The sequence below is a fragment of the Lepisma saccharinum genome, chromosome 27, assembly GCF_977018435.1.
Source record: "Lepisma saccharinum chromosome 27, izLepSacc3.1, whole genome shotgun sequence".
In the NCBI taxonomy this organism is placed as follows: Eukaryota; Metazoa; Arthropoda; class Insecta; order Zygentoma; family Lepismatidae; genus Lepisma; species Lepisma saccharinum.
Window position 1 is genome coordinate 46,640,054 of NC_139255.1, and position 25,678 is coordinate 46,665,731.

At 39.9% G+C, this 25,678-nt stretch overlaps 1 protein-coding gene across 1 annotated transcript in view; it reads left to right on the plus strand.

The window, feature by feature from the left end:
* The window catches only part of fus (epithelial splicing regulatory protein fusilli), a 267,610-nt gene that overhangs the window by 200,642 nt on the left and 41,290 nt on the right, over positions 1–25,678 (plus strand). The window contains 2 exon segments of the mRNA XM_083113532.1: positions 16,500–16,675; positions 24,936–25,030. Coding sequence (XP_082969658.1) covers positions 16,500–16,675; positions 24,936–25,030 — 271 coding nt within the window.

The window sequence follows — 25,678 nt, forward strand, 5'->3', positions numbered from 1 at the left end:
GAAAGTATTTTTTTGAAGGGGGTGTTTTTTTATACAAAATCGATATATAATAATAATAATGATAATAGTAAGGCAAGAATTAGTAACAATTATTATTTCAACTATTAACGAATCGAGTCCCTATTAGAGATGGGCAAGAGCGAAACTACCTGGAATTTAAAAATGGGAAACGTGGACATGTGTAATAACATATGGAAAAACTGAAAAGGAGAAAGACGGACAAAACAATGTAACAAAATGTACAGTAGTAACAAAGATGTCAGGAAACAATAGTTTAATGTTGAACTTACACTTTGATGAAGTAGTTTTCTTTGTTATGATCTGACTTAAGTCCCTTTGCACAGTTCTCATCGTTGGAGTTCACAGCAGCTTTAATCGGCCAAGGTTGATTGATTTTGTTTATTTTACTTCGCCTTTCTGCCACTCTTGGCTAATGATGATATGATGTAATCGATGAAGAGACGCTCACGAAGGACACGTATGCCCAGACCGGATTCGAACCCGGGACCACTGGCGTCGTAACGAAATGAGATAAGTACTCCGCCACGGGGCCGGCTAATCGGCCAAGGGTGGGGACAAACTCTCAGTGGTGATGGGAATCCCCTGTGGAAACATATGACCAGTTCCTGCATCACATTAGTTGCTCTCTCCTATTGTGATTTTTCCCAATGTTAATTGATTGCTTCCCAAGTGAAATTTCAGTCCAACTAATTATAGTATGATCTTCAAGATCAGCACTATACGTGTTACAAAGTACTCTTAAAAATATCGCAGTGAATTGGTCAAAATAAAGTGACAGAATTTCGAGGAGAGGCCGAGCCTCTGTGGACCCACACATGGCTACGCCAATATACGTAAGTAAACCCGTGGTGCTACAGCCCCTGAGGGCCAGAGCCCACCTACCGACTGCCTGCCTCACTTCCAGTCCAACCAGTTATGTGCGGTCAGCACGACGAACCCCTAATCTTTGTTGTAGGTTTCCGTGACTCATTCATAGCTTCCCAATCTCCTCACGATGGTGGGTGGCAACCGGTCCTATGCACAGGCCGAAATCTCAGGAGAAAAGTTGATACGTTTCCCCTAAGAGACTCGAACCTGCGCGCGTCCCGTAGACGGAACTCAAAGCATGATGCATCGGACCATACAGTCACAATGCAGAACAGCAGGCCCGTAGCCAGAATTTTATTTCGCGGGGGAAGGCTCATCCCTTATCAGCAGCTGCCATCTAAGGGCGAAAAAGTGGGGAATAGAACCCCTGAAGATGAATTTCTCAGTATATTACAAGTTATTGTACAAGATGTTTAATGTAAGTAAAATTAATCACCGCTATACCCTATTTTAATTACATATTTGTAGGATTTCGGAACGGTCTTCAGCCTCACTCTCCCCCCCCCCCCCGGTCACGTGCCTGCGGGAGAAAATATACATAAGTGCTGATCCCTTATTCTGATTGGCGTTTTAAGAATAGAATATCCTTCAGAGCTTCTCTAAGACATGGTCTTTTAAAAATCAGTTCTGGAGAAGAAACCTTGTCCAATTTACGTTTTCAACTTGTTTCCTTGTGTAGTTTTTAAAGAAGAGAAAAGTTATCACAATTGGTAATCTGCTGGACAAGATCAACGTCGAATATGTAATTGAAACAAAAATTTTCATGTTCGTACCACGATGGTTTTACTGACTGAAAAGTTTGTTTCACAATTTTGATTGAGCAGAGGGGGCTCTCTCACTGCACCAACCGCCGCCAACCTTATGATAATCGTTTGAGTATCTTGAGTTTCTGTTTTAAGTCTACTTTATATACAGATAGACTAATCGGGACTGGATTTATATGTATAGTGGGATTGAACTAACTATTAGGCGTCCACCGGATACCAAACTCGGGACATTTTAAATTACAAGGGTCACCTTTACCATTATGCTATAGGGGATGCAAAATATATCTGAAACTAAGAAGAAATTTTGAATGGAATGTAGAACGTAGGAGGCACCGTTCACATTGAAGGGGAAGGCGCCAGGAAATTCTCCCTCCACTTTCCTAACCTGTACATCTCTAATTTGATTCTCAGCGAAGGCAAGAATTTTATCCAATATTTTATATCACTTTTGTTATTGTTAATGAAGAATTCGAAGTAATAATTTGTCTTTAAATCTCAAGTTAGAAAGTCAGCAAAAATTATGTTTTTATACTAAATTTTACATTAATTGAAGATTTGCAAAGAAACAGTAAACCTTTTTGTTGGTTGATTGATTTAGTGTTTTAAGTCCACTTTATGCACAGTAAGGCTAAGCGGGACTGGACCTACAGTTTAAAGTTGAATCCGAACCACTATGTGCCTCCACCGGGTATCGAACCTTGAACCCCTTGATTACAAGGCGACGACGCTACCACTGCACCATCGGGGAGGCCAGTGTAAACCTTTTCGTAATCATTCCACTCCAAAAACAGATGTTTCTGTTAGAGCCACATCAAGTTTGTTTGGAAGTAGTGATGTTCTATGACATACACACACACACACACACACACACACACACATATATCTCCTCAACAGGTCCTATAGACCAGCAATGTCAAACTCAATTCGTGAGTAGGGCCGCATAACGATAATGTCAAAACTATCCGGGCCACACATCTAGAACCCCAACACCTTAAAATCCAGAACTAAGTGGTTCGACCCAATGGGGCCGAGGGGGGGATTCCAGTGATTATTATTGCAGCATCGATATGTAAATTATATAGACCTCCCCCCATATTTTTTCATGGTTATAGTATTTTACATGTTACTTTCGAGTATAAATTGGTTACAATTGTAACTGTTTGTTTGCAATTATAGTTTCGTTTCGCACAGATTTCACTTTTTTTTTTTAACAAGCTTCTCAAAAGTCTGCAATAAGTTTTTTTGTTAGCATGAAACTCTTAATGCAGACAACAAATGTTTTGTCAGTCATTCTTGATCATTCGGCTGTTTCATTAATCTTAATTATGGAAAACAACTTTTCACCAAGGCAAGTGCAACCAAAATTAATAAAATTTCTACAGCAAAATAGCTTATTCGAGGATATTGCTATTGGAGATATAAGAAAAATCAAGGATAGCCCACCTTTACGAGTTGCACTGCAATTAAATAAGTTCCATTCGAAGTCAGGACTTGCACACGCATCATCAAAAGAAAAGGGAGCAGAGATTATTGCCCTTCGCACCCTCTGAAGTCTTGAAACCTGTTTCCAACTTCATCACGTAGTATTTTTACTGTGGACAAATATTCCTGTCATTCCTGGTATTCCTGAGAAGTTGGGAAGGACAAATTATAACTTTATTAAAAAGTTTTAATATAACGAAAGACTGTAATTTGCAAAATGGCCTCCACTTCCTTCAAAATATCAACTCTTGTGTCACGGGGAGGAATCATTCAAGAAGTTTTACTGTCATATCAAGATAAGAATCACATCTACGAATGAAGGGAGCTAACCGAGCTAGCTCACAGACGTCCGTAATTTCGCATATTGTGAGCGAAAAGGCAACAACACGAACAATTTTCGCTTTCAATTGTTCATTGACTAAGTCATAAATCCTCTCCTCAACTGTATTTCTGATTTTTTTATTAGCGTTGCTTTTCTGCCACGTTTGCCTAATGGCGACGATGAGGATGAGTAATGATATGATGAAATTGATGAAGAAAACCCATGCTCAGGCCAGGATTCGAACCCGCAACCTCTGGTGTCGCAACGGGTTGTGCTAACCACTCCGCCACAGATTATGGCAAATTTATTTCGTTATAAAGAAATACTTCTGAATGAATTTACTTTATCAGGGTACACAATTTCTACGCTTTTCAGTATTCACTTCACAACAAAAGTAAGCATTTCACTTGAAAAATCTACATTCCTCTTCTATAGTCCTTTTCTTACTCCAACGAAGTTTCTGCAGCAATATGGTTCTCTGAAACTTTTACAGAAACTGGCTTTTCTTCCAGGTAAATCCTTGAAAATCAAGAAACAGACTCATAGGCGACAGAAAGTATGCACGCTGCCCTCCCCCAGCGGGCAAGATATTTTTGTACTTCAGAAGTAACCTGTAAATCAGCTTGCTTAGTTGACACAACACCTAGTCTATAATGGAATGTATACCTGTGTAGGGAAAATTGGTCAATGTGTTGAAGTTTGGATGAGTTTGTGACTACATCACGTAGTTAAGGTCGGCAAAATTTGTAAAAAATAGAAACTGGCCTGGCGAGGAAATTAATGTCAAATAGATAAAGAATATAATATTTATTGAGTATGAAAAAATGATGTTACTTTCAGTTGACGAAAGTAAAATTCCTGGTAATATTTTGCATGTTATTATAAGTAGTAATAATTCTTGCATAAATCTTCTTTGGTACTGTCATTCAAAGTCGTATTGCTTACCAATATTTTTGTGGAAATAAACAATTTGCGATTAAACAACAACCTTATTTTCATTACTTAATTCAAGTTATTTTGTGATCTCATTATTTTCATTATTTAATTTTTGTACTTGGTAAGTCTTTCGGGGGAAGGTTGGGACACCTGGACCCCCTAAATACGTCCTTCGCGGTAGGGGTCGAGATAAAGTTACTGTGTCACTGGTTCCAATTCACGGTAAATATGCTCTGCTTCTCTACACTCAAACATACACAAACTCATGGCCTTCCTGCTTTCTTGCCTGGGAAAGAGGCAATAAATCAAGCTTCATAATGGCCATTTTCGTTGGTGCTACCCACAAATCGTATTACCATTCTGTGCATATTTACGTATTTCCTTATGGGAAATTGAAAAAAAATAATGGAATTTGTGCACATTTATCGAACTGAAATTTCATAAATGTGTCATGTACTCAAAGTTTCATAAAGTAAGTTCACATCTACTGTGTGTTTTCCGGCAAATTTTTGTCCTAAAACGTTATATTCAACAAAATGCAAAAAAGCCCATGTTAAATTTAAGCACTTTCCACGGCGACCTTCGCCAAACTCCACCTCCATCTTAAACGTTTCGTCTGAGCTACATACACTCTGTAGCTCAGACCAAACGTTTAAGTGCATCATCCAAAAAGATGTAGGAAGGTGGTGCATCAAGGAACATCAACTGATGCATTGAAGTGCATCTCGACTGAAATAAATCCTCGCTTGAATCAAATGATGCACTTTTGTGTTTCTCTGACGACATACAAAAATGCACCCAAATGCATCAAATGTGAATCTTGATTCTTTGAAAAAGCCGTAAAACACACTTTAGTGCATCAATCGATGCATTCTGGTGCATCAATCGATATGTTGCTGTTTTATGTATGGTGGGGGGGGGGGGGGGGGGGCTGTGAACGACTGGAGTGGCCGGCGCAAACTGTCTGCTAGCACAAGTTTTATTCGCTTGGAGAGCCGACGCCATGGCAGCTGTTTCTGAATCCCCCCCTCCTCTCGAAAAACCCTTATGGTATTACAAAATCTGAAATATTACATATGATTAGAATTGCTTCTAGAGCATTCACGTGAATCCTCGTGCGGTTTGCTTCAGCTTGTCTAGATATTTTCAGTAGTTAAATAGATTTACGCATCCACGAAACTCCCCGTTGGTGCAGTGGTAGCATCGTCGCCATCCGGTCGCGGGTTCGATTCCTGCGTAGGCACATAGTGGTTCGGATCCCACTTTAAACTGTAGGTCCAGTCCCGATTAGCCTATCTGTGTATAAAGTAGACTTAAATAAAACTGAACAGTATCTCGAGTGTGTGTTGAGCGATTTCTCCTATGTTAAAGCCAAATAAATGAGAGGTTGGTTTGACGGCATTAAACGCTCTAGCATGGAGAATAATCCACAGTATACTTACCACTGATCACCCAGTGGCATTTTGTTATGAGACTGGACGAATCAGATTTCGTTAACACATCAAATTTGCATGTGCAACTTTAGGTGGTTTAATGCAGCTGAAACTGTTGAATGTACATAATAATTTGCATTTCTGAACTATTTGGATAATGTGCGGATTTCTGAAAACTAGGGATAGAGGTTGGTGTGGTTCCCATGCTAAAAAATAATGTCTGAATTACACGAGGCTATATTTTCTGCTGGTATTTTCAGTTGGATTTGGACTCATCTGCTAGTTTTCGCTTCACATATGTTACCCTGCCCCCGAGTCAGGGCAACAGTGTTTTTTTCTCTTATTGAAATATTTATTAATATGTTAATTAATTGGGTAATCAAGTGTATAAACATATATATGTGTTATTAGTGTAAATCAATTTATTATGCATTTTTAGTTTCGTATTATTCCATGTATAAATACCATGTAGCTCTCTGTTCTTTCTTCGTGTTTCGAACGTTCGAGGAAAAGGCGGGCAGTTTAGCTGTTAAAGATTAAAAATTTTGAAAGAAGGGCGGTTGGCAGCAGACGCCAACCAAACGTATATAAACTCCCAGATGAGAGTAGGGGAGGTCTGCTGTTGGAACTGAGACTTGGAAGGGAGAGGCTGTTTTTGCTTCGGTTAGCTAGGACCGGAGGACAGGTCTCCCGAAACGGATGCTGTAAGAGATTGGATTGCCGGGCAAGCTAGTGCCTTGGTGTCCAGTTTACAGGTAAAAAGGTAGTTGTACTGGATGTTATTTTGAAGTAATTACGGTGCGCCGGGCAGCCTAGTGCCTTGTCACCGTGGAGGTTGAGAAATGTACACGTCGGGCGGCCTAGCGCCTGTTAAGACGTTTCTTGGAGTAACGCGAGTCTACCTTGTGACAAGCGTACTCCAGATGTAATTCATAAAAATGTAAAGCATCCAGGTACAAACAATAGAGATTCCAACATCAAAATTTCCGTTTTTTAATTTCACAAACGCTGGACAAGGTAATTTATCCCCATATAGCAATAAGGTTTCGCAAAGGTTATCCGTTGTCTCTTGTAGTTAATTATATAATTATGTTGACTTGTAGCAACCCACGTGCATTGTCGTACAAAGAAAGATACCCCTAGACAAATCTGAGCCGAGTACGAAGTGCACCGAACCTCGAGTGCGAAGGTAAAGTGTGGGGGAACAGACGAGTAATATTTATTTGTGGGCTCTGTCCGGGATTGAACTTATTTATTTGGGGACTCTGTCCACGATTGAACTTAGTTATTTGAGGTCTTGTCGCAGGATATTGAACGAGATTTTTGCTTTGAAAGTTAAGGAGAGAAACGGACGAGGATCGAACCGATGATCTTGCGAAACAGAAAAGGGGAAGTTACAAGAATGTCGCTTGGTAACTCGAGTAGGTCCAGCCCGACCGCGTCAGAACTTTCTGTTGTTGAGGAACAGAGGTGCGTTCCAAGAGTGACAATGGAGGAAATTCGTTTGCCGCTTCCGACATTTGAGGGAAATGTAGGGAAGGAAGATGCTTTTTCGTATCTGGATAGGATTCAAGATTACGCGAGAACGCTGAAAATTGCTGAAGATGATCTTCTGAAGCAGTTTATTCCTCTTTCGTTGCGAAATGAAGCGAGGGAGTGGTTTTTGTTCACGGAACCATTCGGTGATTTTTCACAATTCAGGCATAAATTCTTGCAGGCTTTTCATGGATTGGATTATCAGAGAGAAGCAGAGTTATTTTTGTCTCAGAGGTTTCAACTTGCTAACGAGGGATTGGCGGAATACGTTCGCAAAGTTGACAGGCATTTTAGTAGGATAAAGAATTCGGCTTCTGCACAGGAGAGAATTGACTTTGTGAAATCGCACTGCAATCCGATATTTAGGGATTATTTGTACAACAAGACATTCACTTCTATGAGAGAATTGAGCGAGTACGCCCTAGAGCTACAAGCGGAGTTTTTGGAAAGGCAGAGATTCAAATCTTTCGTTTCGGAAGACGAAATTTACAGCTGGTCTTTGAGAAAGTCATTTAACCAGGAATGCGAAGAGGAGAGGGGGAGAAAGAAATCTGATATTTTCTTGGACCCTGTGAGCATTGGTTTTGACCGCCCGAAAGTCGAGCGCCTGAGGGCTGAACATGTGGTTTCGCGCCCTCCACCCTCGTGGCTTGCGGTGAGGGATGAAAACAAACAGAACCGCTTTTCGATGGAAAATTGCCAGAGAAATAAATTATGCTACACTTGTGGACAGAAAGGTTGCAGAGCTTCAAATCACCGTAGGGAAAACAAGATTAATGAACGTGGGAAGGACGTAACAAAAAACTCGTAGAGTCGCCACGAATTTGTCAAGTTCGTGGCGTGGAAACTGCAAATTTTACGCGGAAGGAAAATTTCTCACCAAACAATGTAAATGTAAAAGATGTAAGGGAACCTATTGTTTTATGCAACGTGGCTAATGTGGAAGTACACGCATGTATTGATACGGCGTCGTCCAATAACTTTGTGTCTTTGGAGGTCTTCGAGAAAATGAAGACAAATGGAGTGAAATTGAAGGGTTGCAGAACTAAAGTAATACTTGCGGAAGGAAATGTGGAATCTCTGGGGAGCGCTTACGTGAATATTAAGTTTCACGGACACAAGGCTCGGGATCAGATATTTGTGTTATCTAGTGCTAATCATGAAATGTTAATGGGAAGGACATTAATGGCTAAGCTGGGACTTGTACCCATGATTCATCGTAACGGGTGGGCAATTGAGCCTGATCTTTCGAAAATCGTGCCTTTTGATTCGCCGCCGACACGTGACAGCGTTGATGCTGTTGGTTCAAGGGGACTGGGTTCGACCACGGATGGAGTCGAAGGAGTCCGAGAGAACGTTTCTGCTTGCGGAGCGGAGACACGTAGCAGCGACATCAAAGAGGAGGGGGTTGACGAAGAGAGAAGGATTGCCATGCTGATGGAGGGTACCGATATCTCAGAGGAAAACAAGCCGAAATTGATTGCCATACTGAGACGGCATATTGATGTTTTTCAAGATAAACCGGGATTAGCAAAGGATTACGAGGTTCGTTTGGATGTGAATAACGAGAAGCCGTTCCGAGCGAAACCTAGGCCACTTTCTGAGCAAAAGAGGAAATTAATGAATCAGGCAATTGAGCAGATGCTTGAAGACGGGATCATTGAAAGGGGTGACACAGATTATCTTTCGCCGCCTATCCTTCATGTGAAGAGAGATAACACATGTAAAGTGATCATCGACAGCAAAGGCTTGAATAAGAGATTGGAGGCTAGACGTAGAGAAATACCTGATATTAGGTCGACAATATGTAAGCTTTCTGGGGGAACTATATTTACAGTTCTGGATATTCCGTTTGCATTTGCAAATATGCAGATTTCTGAAGATACAAGAAAATATGCAGGTTTCTTGACAGAAATGGGGACGTTTAGATACAAAAGGTTATTTTATGGCTGTCGTAGTGGACCTTTTCACCTTGCGGAACTGATGCAGAAGACGCTAGGAGAGCATTATCAAACTGATGCAATATGTTATTATGATGACGTAGTGATTGCAAACGCTACCGAGGAAGAACAACTGAGAGTGTTGGATTCTGTCCTGGGAAAGATGAAAGACAAAGGACTGACGATTAGTTATCGAAAGTCGCGTCTCTTCAGGAAGAAAATTGATTTTCTTGGGTTTACAATTACAGAAAATACGATATCTTGTGCGGAAAGTAAGAGGAAACAGGCAGAACAATTGCAGCGCCCGAGGAATATCAAGCAAGTTAGGAGACTAGTAGGTTTCTTAAATTTTCTGTCGGATTTCATAAAGGACCAAGCAAAGATATCCAAACCGATCACGGACTTGTTACAAGGAAATAGGAAATTTTCTTGGGGAAAAGAACAAGAAGAGAGTTTGCAGAAGTTGAAGGATGCAATTGTAAATAGCCCTGATCTCAAGATTCCTGACGTTTCGAAACCGTTTCACTTGTTTGTAGACTGCTCTGACATAGCGCTTGGCTATATCGTAGCTCAGGAGGACGACAAAACGAGAAAATTGCAGACTGTTGCATTTGGGAGTAAGAAGCTGTCTGACACTCAGCGTTCTTATTCTGTCACAGCGAAAGAGTTATTTGCGTTGACCATGGGTCTGGAGAAATTTGAATATTACTTTCTGCAAGCACCGGAAGTGATAGCTTACACTGACCATTCTGCGCTCGTGGACATCTTGAAATCTTCTCAGATTCCGAGTCACATAAACAGAATGATAAACAGGGTGACCAGGTTTCCAGTTACAGTAAAATACATTGCCGGTAGAAATAACACAGCGGTTGACTACTTGTCGAGGATCGAAGCGGGATTCTCTGAGAGGGAGAATTACATTGGATCTTCGGATGCAGAAGAGAATTATCCGATAGAGGACATCAAGCCTGAAGGATATTTCAGATTAGAGATGCCTGATGGGACGATAATGGAACATCATGATATTCCTAAAGTCGAAGGCAAAGTGTGTCAGAAATTCGACCGGAAACAGAAAAGGAAAACGGAAGCGATGTTTACAGATGCAGCTGGCAACACTGTAAACGGAAGACAGACGGACGGACAGAAGGAAACTTCGCCGCCCGTAGATCTTAACGATAAAGAAATGTGGAAAAGAGGACAACAGAGTGACCCTTACTTGTCGAAATTAATTGGATGTTTAAATGGAGAAGAAGTTGAAATAAAGGATTCTCGAGAGAAGAGAAAATTTGACTTTTATCTGCAACATTCCTGTCTCGACGATGATGGACTGCTTTACCGTTTCGTTGACGAAAACACTGGACTTTATCCACCGTTTAGCTCCAGATTGAAGCTATGGGTACCAGAGAAGTTGAAGAATGAAGTACTTAAGTCTTCGCATGATGATTTATTATCTGCGCACTTAGGACATGGAAAGACATTGTTTAAGGTCCTAGAGAATTATACTTGGGACGGAGTAGTCAAAGATGTCAGTAACTATTGCAAAAGTTGTATCACTTGTCTTCAGTATAATCCTGACAACAGCAGAAAGATGGGCTTTATGAACTCGAGGAAAGCTACTGCGCCTGGATACAAAGTGTTTCTGGACATTTTTGGACCACTGCCTACAAGTACGAAAGGGAGATACAAGTACTGTTTAGTCATTCAAGATGAGTTCTCAAGGCACATTAGTTTGACACCGCTTAGAACTACAACGGCGAGGACGATCTCGCAAGCATTCTTGAAGTACTGTTTTCAATCAGGATTCCCGAAATACGTTGTCAGTGACAACCAGAGTGTATTTCGAAGCAAACTGTATTCACAAACGTTGCGTTCTGTGAATTGCAAGCCTGTCTATATTACGCCATATAGACCGAAGGGAAATAAATCAGAAGCAGCGATTAAGATAATCAAGCAAGCACTTGGGAAATTCTGCAAGGAGCACTCGTCGTGGGCTGAAAACTTGGACGCGATAAGTTTTGCCATTAATAATGCAACGAATTCGATGACTGGGTTGAAGCCGTCATTTTTGTTCTTTGGACGTGATTTGTACACGCCGCATGACACCAGGAAAATGGAGCTTCAGAGGGAAGATGGAACCGAGGAGGACGTCACGGCGGAGAGACAGATGGATTACGTCATAAAGTTAAAGGAAAGAATGGGCGAGGCTTTCGAATTTGCAAGAGAAAAAGAAGAAAAGACGAGGCAAAAGGCGTCAAAGGCCTACAATAAGGGCAGAAGAAGGGTTAATCTTCGTGTCGGAGATCGAGTACTGCTTCAAGAGCATAGAATTTCGTCTGCTTTTAACAAGCAAACTGCGTGCTTTTTCCCGAAATTCAAAGGGATCTACAGAATTCTGAAATTCACTACTCCAAATAATGTTGTTTTGGAAAAGGAGGGTGAGGGGAAGAGAGTTCTGGCTAACGTTGACCAGCTGAAGGTCGTTCCGAGAAGAAATTTGAGAAGTGTGAGGGAAAGCACTCGTCCCTAAATTCTACCCTGAGAATCCATCTCAAGGGGAGGGGGTAGAAGGGCTGTGAAAAATGATGGAAAGTAAGCCGAGTGTCCGACTTCTTGTTTGTACAGTAGTAATTAAGTTCCTGATTTATTGTCGCTACACATTTGAGTTCTGGTAAATTTATTTCATGTGAATGTAAGATCTAATTACGGACTGTTGGATTTTATGTTATGTAAACCTTTTACCGATAAAAGTAGATGAATATTCTGCGCACGAGGACATGAGAATTTCATCGGTAAGAGAATGCTGAAGGATGGCAGTTCGATGCCCGGAAAAGGAAGGGAAAGTTTCCTTATAGATGGAAAAATTAGAAAGCCATTTTAAAGTCGGGTCGTGTGATCGAACGATAGAACTTTTGAAAGCATTTGAAGCTGAAATTCGGCAGGAGTCGAACCGAGTACCGCGGATGTCCCAGACGCAAGGACTAGGGGACTAAGGAGCCGGAAGATCTTCGGATGGACCGAGGAGGAGGCTGAGACGACCCTAGAGCGGGAGCCGGACATGTTCGTTGGAAGGTGGAGGAGCTGAATCCGTCTGCACCTGGGAGCTGTCCTGACGACCAGATGTCCAGGAGATTCCAGGATTCCAGGAGGAAGAATCCGTGTGGAAGTTGGATATTTAGTGCAGTGAAATCGAGACTCTTCTTTTCAGAGAGACGGTTGTGGTGTGTAGTGAAAATAACTTTTTCAGTGAACTTTTCTTTTTCAGATAAAGTGCTTAACTTTTCTCAGTAACTTTGAAAGACAATTCAGATAGACTGAAATTTAAATTTCAGATTGAATTGTAACGCTGGGGAGGGGGAATCTGTTACCCTGCCCCCGAGTCAGGGCAACAGTGTTTTTTTCTCTTATTGAAATATTTATTAATATGTTAATTAATTGGGTAATCAAGTGTATAAACATATATATGTGTTATTAGTGTAAATCAATTTATTATGCATTTTTAGTTTCGTATTATTCCATGTATAAATACCATGTAGCTCTCTGTTCTTTCTTCGTGTTTCGAACGTTCGAGGAAAAGGCGGGCAGTTTAGCTGTTAAAGATTAAAAATTTTGAAAGAAGGGCGGTTGGCAGCAGACGCCAACCAAACGTATATAAACTCCCAGATGAGAGTAGGGGAGGTCTGCTGTTGGAACTGAGACTTGGAAGGGAGAGGCTGTTTTTGCTTCGGTTAGCTAGGACCGGAGGACAGGTCTCCCGAAACGGATGCTGTAAGAGATTGGATTGCCGGGCAAGCTAGTGCCTTGGTGTCCAGTTTACAGGTAAAAAGGTAGTTGTACTGGATGTTATTTTGAAGTAATTACGGTGCGCCGGGCAGCCTAGTGCCTTGTCACCGTGGAGGTTGAGAAATGTACACGTCGGGCGGCCTAGCGCCTGTTAAGACGTTTCTTGGAGTAACGCGAGTCTACCTTGTGACAAGCGTACTCCAGATGTAATTCATAAAAATGTAAAGCATCCAGGTACAAACAATAGAGATTCCAACATCAAAATTAGAGTTTTGGCCCGATAAATAATTAGAGAAATGAACGTTCGGAAACGACTTGTATATACATCAAATTTTACGTTAATTAAACTATAGAAAATATCAAAAATTTCAGTTTTAATTTCACACATGCTGGACAAGGTAATTTATCCCCGTGATCATAAAGGTTTCGCAAAGGTTATCCGTTGTCTCTTGTAGTTAATTATATAATTATGTTGACTTGTAGCAACCCACGTGCATTGTCGTACAAAGAAAGATACCCCTAGACAAATCTGAGCCGAGTACGAAGTGCACCGAACCTCGAGAGCGGAGGTAAAGTGGGGGGGCCAAGCGAGTGACACATAATACTCATACTTGTTGGTAGACTTTTGTTCCCACAAGGCATTGCCAAAACTAGAAGTACAGTATGTGCTAGAAATTGGCTCGAAATAACATGTTAGTCAAGGTGTACTTAACATGCTTTTAATGAACTCTGGTATGTACTCATACACAAGTCCGCAGGATTCAAATACATACGATTCGCAGGATTCATTCATAAAGAAAAAGGAACAAAAAAAGTTCAACAAAATGTGTCAAACATTTAATACAGCTTTAATAATAAAGATGTTCATTATCAACTAATCATATTTGTCGTGTACAAATCTCATTTCTATGGATAAATTCCTAAATATTAATGAACGCGAATGCGCACCCTTTTTTGTTATTCTCATCTTCATCGAGCAGCAACCAAAAACAAAAAACACTCTTACAGCACAGACACAATTTTCCTCGTCAAACTCTCAGATTATCTTTACATGACCAAACTTCCGCTCTGATTGGCTGTTACAACAGCATCTAGCAGAGAAGCCAGTTGTAGTTAGAATACAGTCTTGTCTCCAAAAACGTGCCTGTCAGCCTTAATTTCCAGCCAGGTAGCTGGTTATACTCGAACCGAGACAGTTGGCCAAGAACGATACGGTCAAGCCATGTCTTCAAAATAAATTGTATCTCACTTTGACCTATCTACTTATCGAGATATTGAAGCGTTTCCAAGGCATTTCATAATCTCGACGTATCGTCCAGCACATCCTTATGTAATGCATGCAATAAGAAGTCTGCTCATCCCTCCCCCTTTCATTTTGATAATCACCATCAGGATGCTCGATATCTTATCAATTTTTCATTCTTGTAAATTGCGTAGTCATTAATGAAGTGTTTTCTTCATTGTAAATTGAGATTGAAGTGGATATTATCTTCCTTTTTTTTGCTCCTTTCGTACTGAAGACATTTTAATTTTTGTCCTTTCAATTGTTTGCAGTTTCATGACATCTGATTGTGGCTATTCTGATTTGAAATCACTTCACGCAGTGCTTATCTGTTTTCTAAAACAATCTAATGCACAATTCATTAATGTTATAAAAACTAACTTGCAACAGTACGAACTGCTACCTAAGAAAAGGGAAATACATTAAAGAATACTAACTTGAATTACAATGTATCTACTTTTAGCAGGTGTCGCAACATTTGAGGCTTTGCCACAGGCATCTAGAACTAGATCGGAAATACGAATTAATCGTTGTAGTCACACATCTTACGTGGACGATAATATATTGCTCTCAAAAACCATTTTACTGTCGCTTGTAGAGCATTTTTGCCTGCTCCAGATGCTTCGTAACGTCAATTGAACTAAATTTGAGTAGATTTAACATTGGGGATGTGCCTAATATGTTTTTGTTGACTGGTCTGCCCTAATAATTGCAAATATTGCTACTAGAACTGGCAACTTTTTCTCTACCCAACAGTTCTCCTTATTTGCACCAAAGTAGTAAATTAGTAAGAATATATGTAAGAATCTCATTTAAATTTTTCAATTTGTAGCAGACCTCGATGGCGGAATGGTTAACAAAGCGCGCAACATCGCCAGGAGTCCAGAGTTCGAATCCCGGCGTGGGTGTCACTTTATCAATTTCATCATGCGTTCATCCTCATCGTCGCGATTAGCCAAAAGTGGCAGTAAAGCGACGTTAAATAAGAATCAAATCATAAAAGATTTGTATTACGCACAGAGCCACTCTGGACCCCTTGATAGGACGTCTGCCACGATTATGACCGGGTTCAATTCGTATAATTTAATTTTGGTTTTATTCAGCCTCGAATAAGTGTGTACGGCGGTCGAGACCGTGGTGCTGATCACATCACTCCAGTTTGGCCGAGACTAAGAATGTGTGGGGCTCAACTTCCACATCCCCTTATGTGCCTTTTTCGGCATTGTGAAATGTGCAGTTAAATTAGTATTACTCCCCCCACAAAAGCTTTTTTTCTGTGACAAATGGTTAACCGCACGTTATTTTTTTACCACAGATATGCCATTACCGTCCCAGAACCAGTTTTCTTAAGGCTAATCGGTTGTCTTATCAAGAAGTCCGTCCACTCCAGTCCAATGACGCTACTCCTGTTTTGTTGCATGCTCAGATAACGCCGTACCCACTTGAGTGTACTTAAAAGAACGGATTCAATTTAGGAACAAACGAACTTGGAATAATATAATTATTCAATCGCTATATCGCTTGCCAACTGCTTTAAGTAATGTAGTAAGATATGCTTTTTTTAAAAATACTCTTTGAAGTGGATGGGACACGTCCCCCCACCGCCCCTTCTAGTGTTGATATTCCTCTGGTGACCTTTAATCCCCAGTCCCCTATCTCGGGCACCTGCTTCTTCTTCTTTCTTATCAGCTCTATTGTTGACCATTAACAGTGGGGAAAGCCAGTAGACGAGAAGCATCCACTTGTAACTACAAAACAGACCCTTGGTATCTTTTCACATACTGTTGAAGTCGAATTGCAAGTAAATCTCCTCCCAAATCATTCACAAGACAGTGAAACAGTGATTTTATAAACGTTATGGATCACTGAAGTTGTGGTCAGTGATTTTTACTGTGTAGACCTTGCAACACTGAGGGTTGGATTGTGAACTTAATTTAAGTGATAGCTGAAAAGTGCTCTTGATGTTATTTTGTGGCTATATTCACAATTTTGTCCTTTTCTCATAGTGTAATTAAGGTTTTGTTCTTCAGTGTTAATGTCCAGTGGCTGAACATTTGCTTGTGTAACGATTATAACCATGATGCCAACAACATATGTGTACCCAGCGCCTTACCCACCACCTTATACTTGCAGAGGCGGTGTGGCACTGTGTTTGAGTCCCCAAGGACGTAGGAACGGTGAGGCGTTAGTGAGATTTGTCAACCAGGAACATAGGGATATGGCACTAAAGAGACATAAGCATCACATAGGGAACCGATACATCGAAGTGTACAAGGCATCCGGGGAAGACTTTGTGAACGTGGCAGGCGGTAAGTAGAAACATTCTTTAATAAGGCATGAGTAAACTTTAAGGGTAGCAATTGTGCTGTGCATTTGTTGAATCATCATTTTTTTTCTCCAGCTGAAGCGTATCTGATACGAACACAATGGGGAAAACTTTCCACAATCCTGCAAGTGAACTTAGTACATTCTGATAACGGTTGCACAAGACAGAATTAGCTATTAAGTGTCGTAGGAAGGCTGTTGTAGTAAGATTTGCTTTCTTTCCTCCAGCAAATTGTCTAGAATTTTATTTAATACTCTGTTCTGAAATATCGTACACTTAAAAATATATTTGATTTCATCCTTTGAGCTATGCACCCGTTATATTTTAAATGTACTCCACTTTTCAGCGTTGAAAATTTTCGTCTGGGCCCTCAGTTGCAGCTTTTCTTTGCTTCGCTGCTTAGTTGCAAGATTCACCACATTGGCGCTACTGAACGCCTTTTAACTGTCCAAATTGCAGGGTCAGGTGTAAACTTCATTTATCGAGAATGAATACACCTGTTGTATCTCACATGCAGGTTGTCTAATGTAAACATTGAAAAAGTAACAAATAAACAATTCGCACCTGTTAATCAAAAAATCAACAATCAACGTAATGAAAAGAGTAGAAATATGAGTTTCGATCCACGTCATAGTATCATGTGATGCACACATTCGCATAGTTACTGGCCCGAAAAGATTCATTTTAAAAATATCGATAAATACCTTACTCGAAAAAAAAATGCCTAACTTTATAGGTAAGATTTTGTGCTTCAGATTTGTAGCGAAGATTTCAGTTATTTAAACCTGATCTATTGTGCGGATTATTAACATATTTTTTTCCTTTCACGTGACATCGTAAAAGTAGATCGAATTTAATCCTTAATGTTCGAAAACTGATATTTTACAGAGCAGATTGGTATTACTGATCTCGTAAATTATCTTAGTGCAAAATAATGTTATGCTTACAAACCAGTTCTCTGATATTTTCCCCTAAGAACATGATTGAACAAGAGTTCCTAGTTTGGGAAACTGAACGTTCTCATATACAGTGATGTCTTATATCGCTACAGGTTTCACTCATTGTTGCTTTGGGTACTAAAAATTAATTGGTTTACAGTCCATATCTTCGATAATGAGTCGCAATGTTGAACTACAAATAATGTGGGTTGAAGTATAGTCTTCTGGCAGTTTTAATTGTCTGAATGTTGGAAAACAATAGCCCTAATCGCATGTCACGAATAAGTAAGTTTTCGACAATGAAGTAGTTAAAATTGAAACCAGTCCAGGTGTTTTGCAAACGTTAGTAGTCAAACTGTCTGTAAGGTATTGAAGGCAGGTCAACTATCAGTGAAGATAGCTGAATTTCTAACGTGCATTGCGAGTTCAAAGAAAGCTTTCACAATTGTGAAGTGCTGCACATCTAAAATAACACTTCTTATTATTAGTAAGACTTTAAATTAGATCACAAACATGTAGGTACTCTAATTTAATTTCTTATGCACGAGAAGCGGAGTGGTTAGAACAGCGCACTACAAAGCCAAGGGTTCCGGGTTCGAATTTCTGCCTGGGCATTGTTTTGTAATCAGAGTTCGATGAAATCCCTAAACGCAAGCCAGTCATACACACAGCTCAACTCGAAAGATGTAAAATAAATGGAAGGATTTACGCAAGATGACGAATGCTACGAGACTCGGCCTGTCTACCCCTCCCTCCTTTCTCTCTCTCCTCCCCCCTCCACGTTTTACATGTATCATAAAATTAACTGTGCCCCCTTCGCAACCTAGTCGTGGATGTAGTTTATTATACTTCACTTTTCTGCCACTTTTGGCTAATCGCGAAGATAAAACCTAGTCATGAAGGTTGCCCGATATCAGGAATCTGGGTTCGATTCTTGATGAGCAGACATTACGTAGGATCCCACTCAAAACTGCCTCAGCTAGCCAACCACGCAGTATGGACTTGGATTGATTGATTTGCTTCATTTTACTTCGCTTTTTGTGCCACTTTTGGCTAATTTGCGAAGATTGGGAATGATATGATGAAATTCATGAATGGACACTCACAAACATCCATGACTAGGCCGAGATTCGAACCCGAGACCCCTGGCGTCGTAGCGCGATGTGCTAACCACTCCGCCACGGGAGCCGACACAATATGAACTTGGATACTAAAGCAACTGGCCTTGTAGGCTGGAAGCTTATATACAGGGGTCACATGGAACGGTTTCTTCACGTTGTATCAGCTGTGATTCCCCTTGTTTTTCATCTGCATCCTTTCTGGTTTAAGATTGGAAGACTATCGATAACCTTCCAACTGATGAACGAATCATCTTATTCCTCTTCTCACTGGACGGAAGGAATCTTGTGATAACTCAGGGTTATCGGAGAATGAACTTACCATGAGTCCATAGTTTTTTGCTGCTTGCCTCTTTTCGTATGTTGTCTTCGTTCTGACACTGTCAGGTTTTTCCTTTCCAACACTTTTGTCCTGATAGAAACTGAATTCAATTTTAGTGGCAAGTGTTAGTGTGCAGAAATCTTGTGTTCAGTGTTATTTAGTGCGACCTATGAACTTTCGTACCTGCGGGCCAGAGATACAGACATTGCAGCACCTTGGTTTCAAATGTATCGGCGGTACTGTAGTAAGTTAACGTAATTCCTAAGTAGGCTAGTTGTTTTATGATATAATGGATTAGCGCAGACTAGAAGTTCACCATTTGAAAAGAAATTTCGAGCGAAAAATCGTGCAAAGTTATGAAATAAATAGAAACTGTAAATTCATGAATCAACTGCGATTGTGCACAAGATTAGAATGCGTAGCCACACACTAAAAATCAGTTAACACAGTTGTTATAATTTGGAAAATATCGATAGAATATCGTCATTGATGGGATTTCATCTGCGATGTTGTGAAAATTCGTAGAAAAGATCGTGCATAAAATTTAAAAAAATATTGATACTCCCAGTAATTTATCCAGCTTTTCCAAAATGTTAATTGTAGGTTGACAAAATGGCAGAAGCAGGGTGCCCCTGCTCGACAAACAAGATAGACTAGAAAATGCTTTGCCGAATCTAGAACCCTCTGTAATTAATTGTATGGTGTTTGCGGGGTATATTAAATATGACTGCCTCACCATTTTTTTAATGGCTGGCGTAGTTTCTGAGCGTGTAACGAAAATTTAAAAGAATGTCGTAAATTGACAATTTTCATAAATCTGGCGTTGTGAGAAATAGTGGAGGGTGCAGGTATGTATCGGAGGCCGACCGAGAATTTTCATTGAACTTGAAGCAATATTGGCATCTTTAAACGGGAGACAGTTTGAGAATATCCTCTTGACGATCAGTGTCCAAATTATTTATTGGAAAGTTTGCGAGCTTGAGAACTAAGCATATGGTATGCATACGTTAAATACGTCGCAGACTTTAACGTGGGCTTAAAGTTTGAAAGTATATAAGCAACTGAACCCATCTGGTAACATTACACACTTCTGTTCTTCGGTTGAAACACTTTCAGTACTTAAAATACTCCTTGTGATTTCTGAGCTTACGTACCATAAATAAATGAGTATAAATAACCTGCGGTACGAGAAACAGCAGAACGTGATAATTCGCACGCTTACTCTTGTGTAATTTGCAGTTTTTTGAGCAAGTTTTCCTGGGATTTTTACTCGTGTTTTCCTCATGAGAACTAGGCAATGAGGATCCACGTTCTGTGATTACACAGGTTCTGCTGCGTCTTCAATTCTCACGGAAGTACCGCAGATGTCTTTTCCTCGCAAAATTTTCAGCTTTCCGCTGGTTGCATCCAGTACATCGTGTCTGTGTGAGCAGCATTGAGTGTCGCGCCTTAGATGAGCAGTGATGAGTTGAGCACTGATGCCTAGTGCACGAAGGGATAGCAGTGATATTTGTTCATTGGTCGCTTCAGCATCTGAGATGCCTATTTGTTGAATACTTCGCAAGCTTCTGAAAATACCGCTTGTGGTATTGCTTCTGTTGATATTGAACCATTGTCCGAAGTGTTGAGCTCGTTGGATGCACCCCACGAGAAACAACTTGCGCAGATATGATCACTGCCAAGAACGGCTCGTCACGACGCAGCCGTTGGAAAATTAATCTAACTAGGAATAAAGTGAATGTGTTTTATTATAAATAATAGAAAATTTGTTGCTGCGTTTGTTGTGCAGAGGAAACAGTTTTTTATGAATCCTCGATTCAGCTCGAGTGAATGTTTCTACTGCTGCATACTTTCGACTATTTTCATGATTTGAAAGATCTTTTTGATCGTGTGGTGCCCACGAGGATGTACCCTGCGCTGGTAAATGCAACTTGTTAATAATCTGTGCTAGAATTATGCCATGACTCATGATGCCCATTTGGTAAGAACATGCGAATTCTTTTTGTATAAATTGTCGCTAATTAAGAAAAGGGCAGTTTTTGGCGAAAAATGAATATTCCTGCAGGACAACTACGATAGACTGACCGAAGGGAGGAACTTGAGCTCGTTCTTCTAGGATTGCCTTTCGTGCATTTTGATAAACTTTGTCGAACTTCGTTAGGTTCCCAAACAGTAAAGCTGAAGTAATGTGCTTATAGAATGATTCTTACCGTCACTTTCGATATTTTGCTAAGTACATGGGCTGGAAACTTAAAATTTGGTGGATAAAAGGACTAATAAAACCTAGCACGTGGCAATGTAAATCGGACAATCTATTGATATCTTATGTTCAATAGGTGCGAGTATATCAAGCTGATGGTGTGTGGGCCTTGATAATACAATCGGGAAAACTTGCCGATCACACTATACTCTTAAAGAGTACATTCTCATCATTTAAAAGTTGCCCCCTCGTTTGTACACTGGAAAGAAACCTTAATTCTGTACAAGACAGAATAACTGGTTGTGCTTTCAAATCTCTGCAAAACACGTTCGTTTGAATTGAGATAGCTAATCAAAAAGGTTTCACAACGAAGTGGATATCATTGCTTGTCTGTTTGGTTACAGAGGTACATTATCTTGGCTGAGAGGTCAAAACGCAAATGGATAAACTAAGAGGTCTAGCAGGAAGGGCCGCCTCGTCCCGTAAGTAATGGCTGCAAAACTTAACTTTGTCGTGTTTAATAAGTTTTTTCTTGTATGTGTGTGTATATATATATACACTCCTGTGCATTGAAGAGCACGTTTTGTTCCTTGAGTATCTTGATGTGTTTACGCTTTGAATGCCAATTTTGAATTTTGATTTGCGTTGAGAATTTTTTACTGATAGGCAGTTTTTCAAACCCAAAGATTATTTTGTCTTTTTCTTATGTTTAAGTTACACATTTTTGTTTTGAAACATTTTTGCAGCATGAATTTGAAGGCTTTGTTTGTAGTAATACTGTTTTTATGTGCATTTGTAAATATATTGCTCACCTTATACAATAAATTCAGTGTTCGAATTGAAAAGGGAGGGGGTGGAGAATATTCCCCAACAGAGTAAAGAGTATCTTCTGTCCCTTTATAGGCCTAAATGTACATTCAGTCGCTACTTTTCTTTTTAGTCACTGCACTGAATATCACGTGCAAATAATACCATGCTGTACAGTGGGATCCATGAATATTACCGTGCAAATTGTCCATGATTAGTTTCATTAATTTTTCTCTTACATCCTATATGTTTTTAAGCAATGTATGTTTATGTATGCTTGTGCAGAAGTTGTCAAGAGTTTGTTTTGAGTTTTCTTCTAATTCTTGAAGCTCTTATTGGGTCAAATAAAGTGCACGAACATGGTGATGGACAATTTGCACGGTAGTACTCATGGATCCCACTGTTCCTGTGATACTTCTGCAACTTACATTTTTTAAAATGAACTACATTTTTGTTGTTAAGATATGCTTGAAATCACATTTTTTTAATGCGTTGGATAATATTATTAAGTAAGGAAAGTACTTTTGAAGTTCTCTGATTGCAGAAAGAGTATAAGTTATGACCCCACCACCTATATTTTCTTCAATTCGAACACTGAATCCAGTATGTAATATGGGTAGCATAGCGATGGCTAAAAACTTTTGGGTTGATGTTACTAACATTTCATTTCCGTGAATGCGCTGTTGTTGTTATTCGGGCTCCATTAACAGTGGGACTAGCAATGTTACTTGAGATATTTTGATTTGTTAGTGAAAATCAATTTTGCCAGTGTTATATTCACAGTAAAAAGCCTTTAATGAAGTGAAGTTCTCGAAACTTTGTAAACCTCTCTCCATGTTAGCTCTATAATTGCCACAGTTGCCATGTAATTTTGGACGTCAAATGAAGTGATCAATCACTACATACTTCCATGTTAATTAGCAATTAATTTTACGATGGAGGAGTTTCGTTTGGAGGGGGGGGGGCGATCGACGCCTCCTCCCATGCTGCTTGCGAGCTTCATAAATTATAGCCTTAAACGTTCACATTAACAATTTGAACACGGAACTATGCTAAAGACTTGTACTATCCTACTGGATCTATTCTTAGAAGAGTTTCATAGGGATTCTGTAAGGGGTGAAAATTGCTGATTCACACACTCTTGAAATCAGCATGGCAAATAGGCAAACGTATTCAGGAAGTGGTTGAGAAAGGTAAAGCTCGTGCATGATTCTGTAGTTTACCAAAGCAAACAAGGCATGTGGAAGGCTTTTGGAGATGCAGTACTCTCAGAACAACGCTTTGCCCATCACGTCAGCTCCCCTTTACCAAAAGATATGCTAGAACGTATTGCTGAATGCAATACATTAGCATTCATCTTCTAAGACCAGTAGCAGCCATTTGTACATAGTGTGAGTGCTGATGTCATCGTGAATGACAATGCCATGCCTGTGGCTCACGTAACATCTTATGGGGAAGAGGGAGGGTTTGACTTGGCAAGATTGCACACATTCCCCCTTACCTTCGATGTAGTTATTTCGGTTTCGCTGAATATTAGTAAGTAAATAATCGAAAATAAATTTTCGAATAGATAGTCTTGTTTTTAGCAATTCTTGCCCCGTAAGATAATCTGTTAAAAATGTAATCTGTTAGCGAAGCCAGAAATGACCCTACCATACCAAATGTGTAACACTTTTCACCATATCGCTAAAGTGTTGCCTCAAAGTTCGTCGTCATTTCAACTGTGCATTTGCCAAGGCACGAAACGTCATTCAGAGTTGCCAGATCATGTTGACATATAGTACACAAGCTTCCAGCTTCTGTTGTTACATTTGTGTGTTCATTTGTCGGTTAAAGAATCCTTGGATACTATGCAGCCATTTTCATAATCCATGTCACTGATATTATCTACGATCTTGTCAGTTATGTAGGTGACTGTACAGAAAATAGTCGCCCTGTAAATAGAGTTTGTGGTTATTGAACCAAACTTGCAGTACATCAACAATAAATTGTATTAATCACTGAATTATAAGAACCAGTTGTCCCAGCTTGGGAATAATAACTAGAATTTTATGAAAATTCGAGAGTATTCTTGTTAACGTTTAGTGTATAACGTGACAACTCTAACTTGTACCTTCTACGTGATATTTATTGGACACGAATTGGACACATTGGAAAACTAACAAAACGGTCGAAAACTATCTAAAATCAACCCGATGTGGACAGTTTTCTGTTCGACCAGGACATTGACTTTGTTAATAACTTCAGCGCAGTTGTGGAGGTAATGAAATGTTTGCCAGAAATATCGTAAACTAACGAAAAACCAACATGTCATGGGGAGAGAAATGAAAATGGGGCGGACCAACCGGGATGTGCATTTGGGTATTAGTGAAAATTTCAGGGGATTGTTCAGGAAATTTCGGGGTGGTTAGGGAATACATCACTGTGTGGGGCTAACTTCACTGAGGCTACTTTCACCCAGTCGGGTGAGTCGGGCCTGTCCCCCCCCCCCTGTGTCGATGACTAAATGCGGGTTGAAAATGACTGGATTTGATAGTGGACGCCTGAAGGACTGATGTACATTCTGATAATAAATTACTAAACAATATGAAACCAGTCCTAAACCATCTATCAATTTTTCCCTACATTTAGCAGGAGTTTCTTCCTGGTTTGTTACTTGTCGAACTCTATCATGTACCGGGCTGAAGATAGATTCAGAAATAAACAAACGGGTGAGTCAAAAGTAGCAACACTTGATTTGGAATCAACTTTTGCATGTCTCCTTTCTCTGTAGCCGCTTTGTTTTTCTAACATTTTGATGTCAAGTATTGAAACATTACAGGAAGATCAGTTTTGCTAATTTCTTTTCATTGTTGCAGGGAACAATAATGAAGCCCAAGCTTTTCTCTCGAGAGGGGGCCAGGTCATTGTTCGGATGCGGGGCCTACCGTATGACTGTACGGCCAAGCAGGTGGTGAGTAATGCTTTAATTGTATGATTGGAAATTAATATTAGTGTGGATACAACCGTGAGAAAAAACTCACGAAAACTGAGATAATTAAAGAGAGATTCCAAACTCGCAAGACTGTATGACCGTAAACAGATAAGTTTCGTTAAATAAAAAGTAGTGGCTTTCAGGTAACAATGTCCTTTCAAGGAATTGATGTTATAAGGAGTTTCTTCCTTGATAACTTTTCATGTCTTTCATTCTTCGTGGCTTTTTTGTCTTGCTAATGTTTTCTTTCACGGCTGTATCTCTTAAATTTCATTTCATTACATCTGCTAAGTTACACTACGTCCATCTAGCGGCAGCGGGAAAAGTTATAGAAAGAAATACGCTAGGGTTGTCTGCCAATACAAGACGCTGAAAGCGAATGCCAAAACAAAAACAAAGAAAAAAACAGCAAGTATGTACATTAGCAGGAAGAGTACACTGGGATCCATGAGTATTACCGTGCAATTTGTCCATCACCGTGTTCGTGCACTTTATTTGACCCAATAAGAGATTTAAGAATTAAAAGAAAACTCAAAACAAGCTGTTGACATATTCTGCACCAGCATACATAAAAATCCATCGCTTAAAAACACACAGGATGTAATAGAAAAATTACTGAAAATAGTC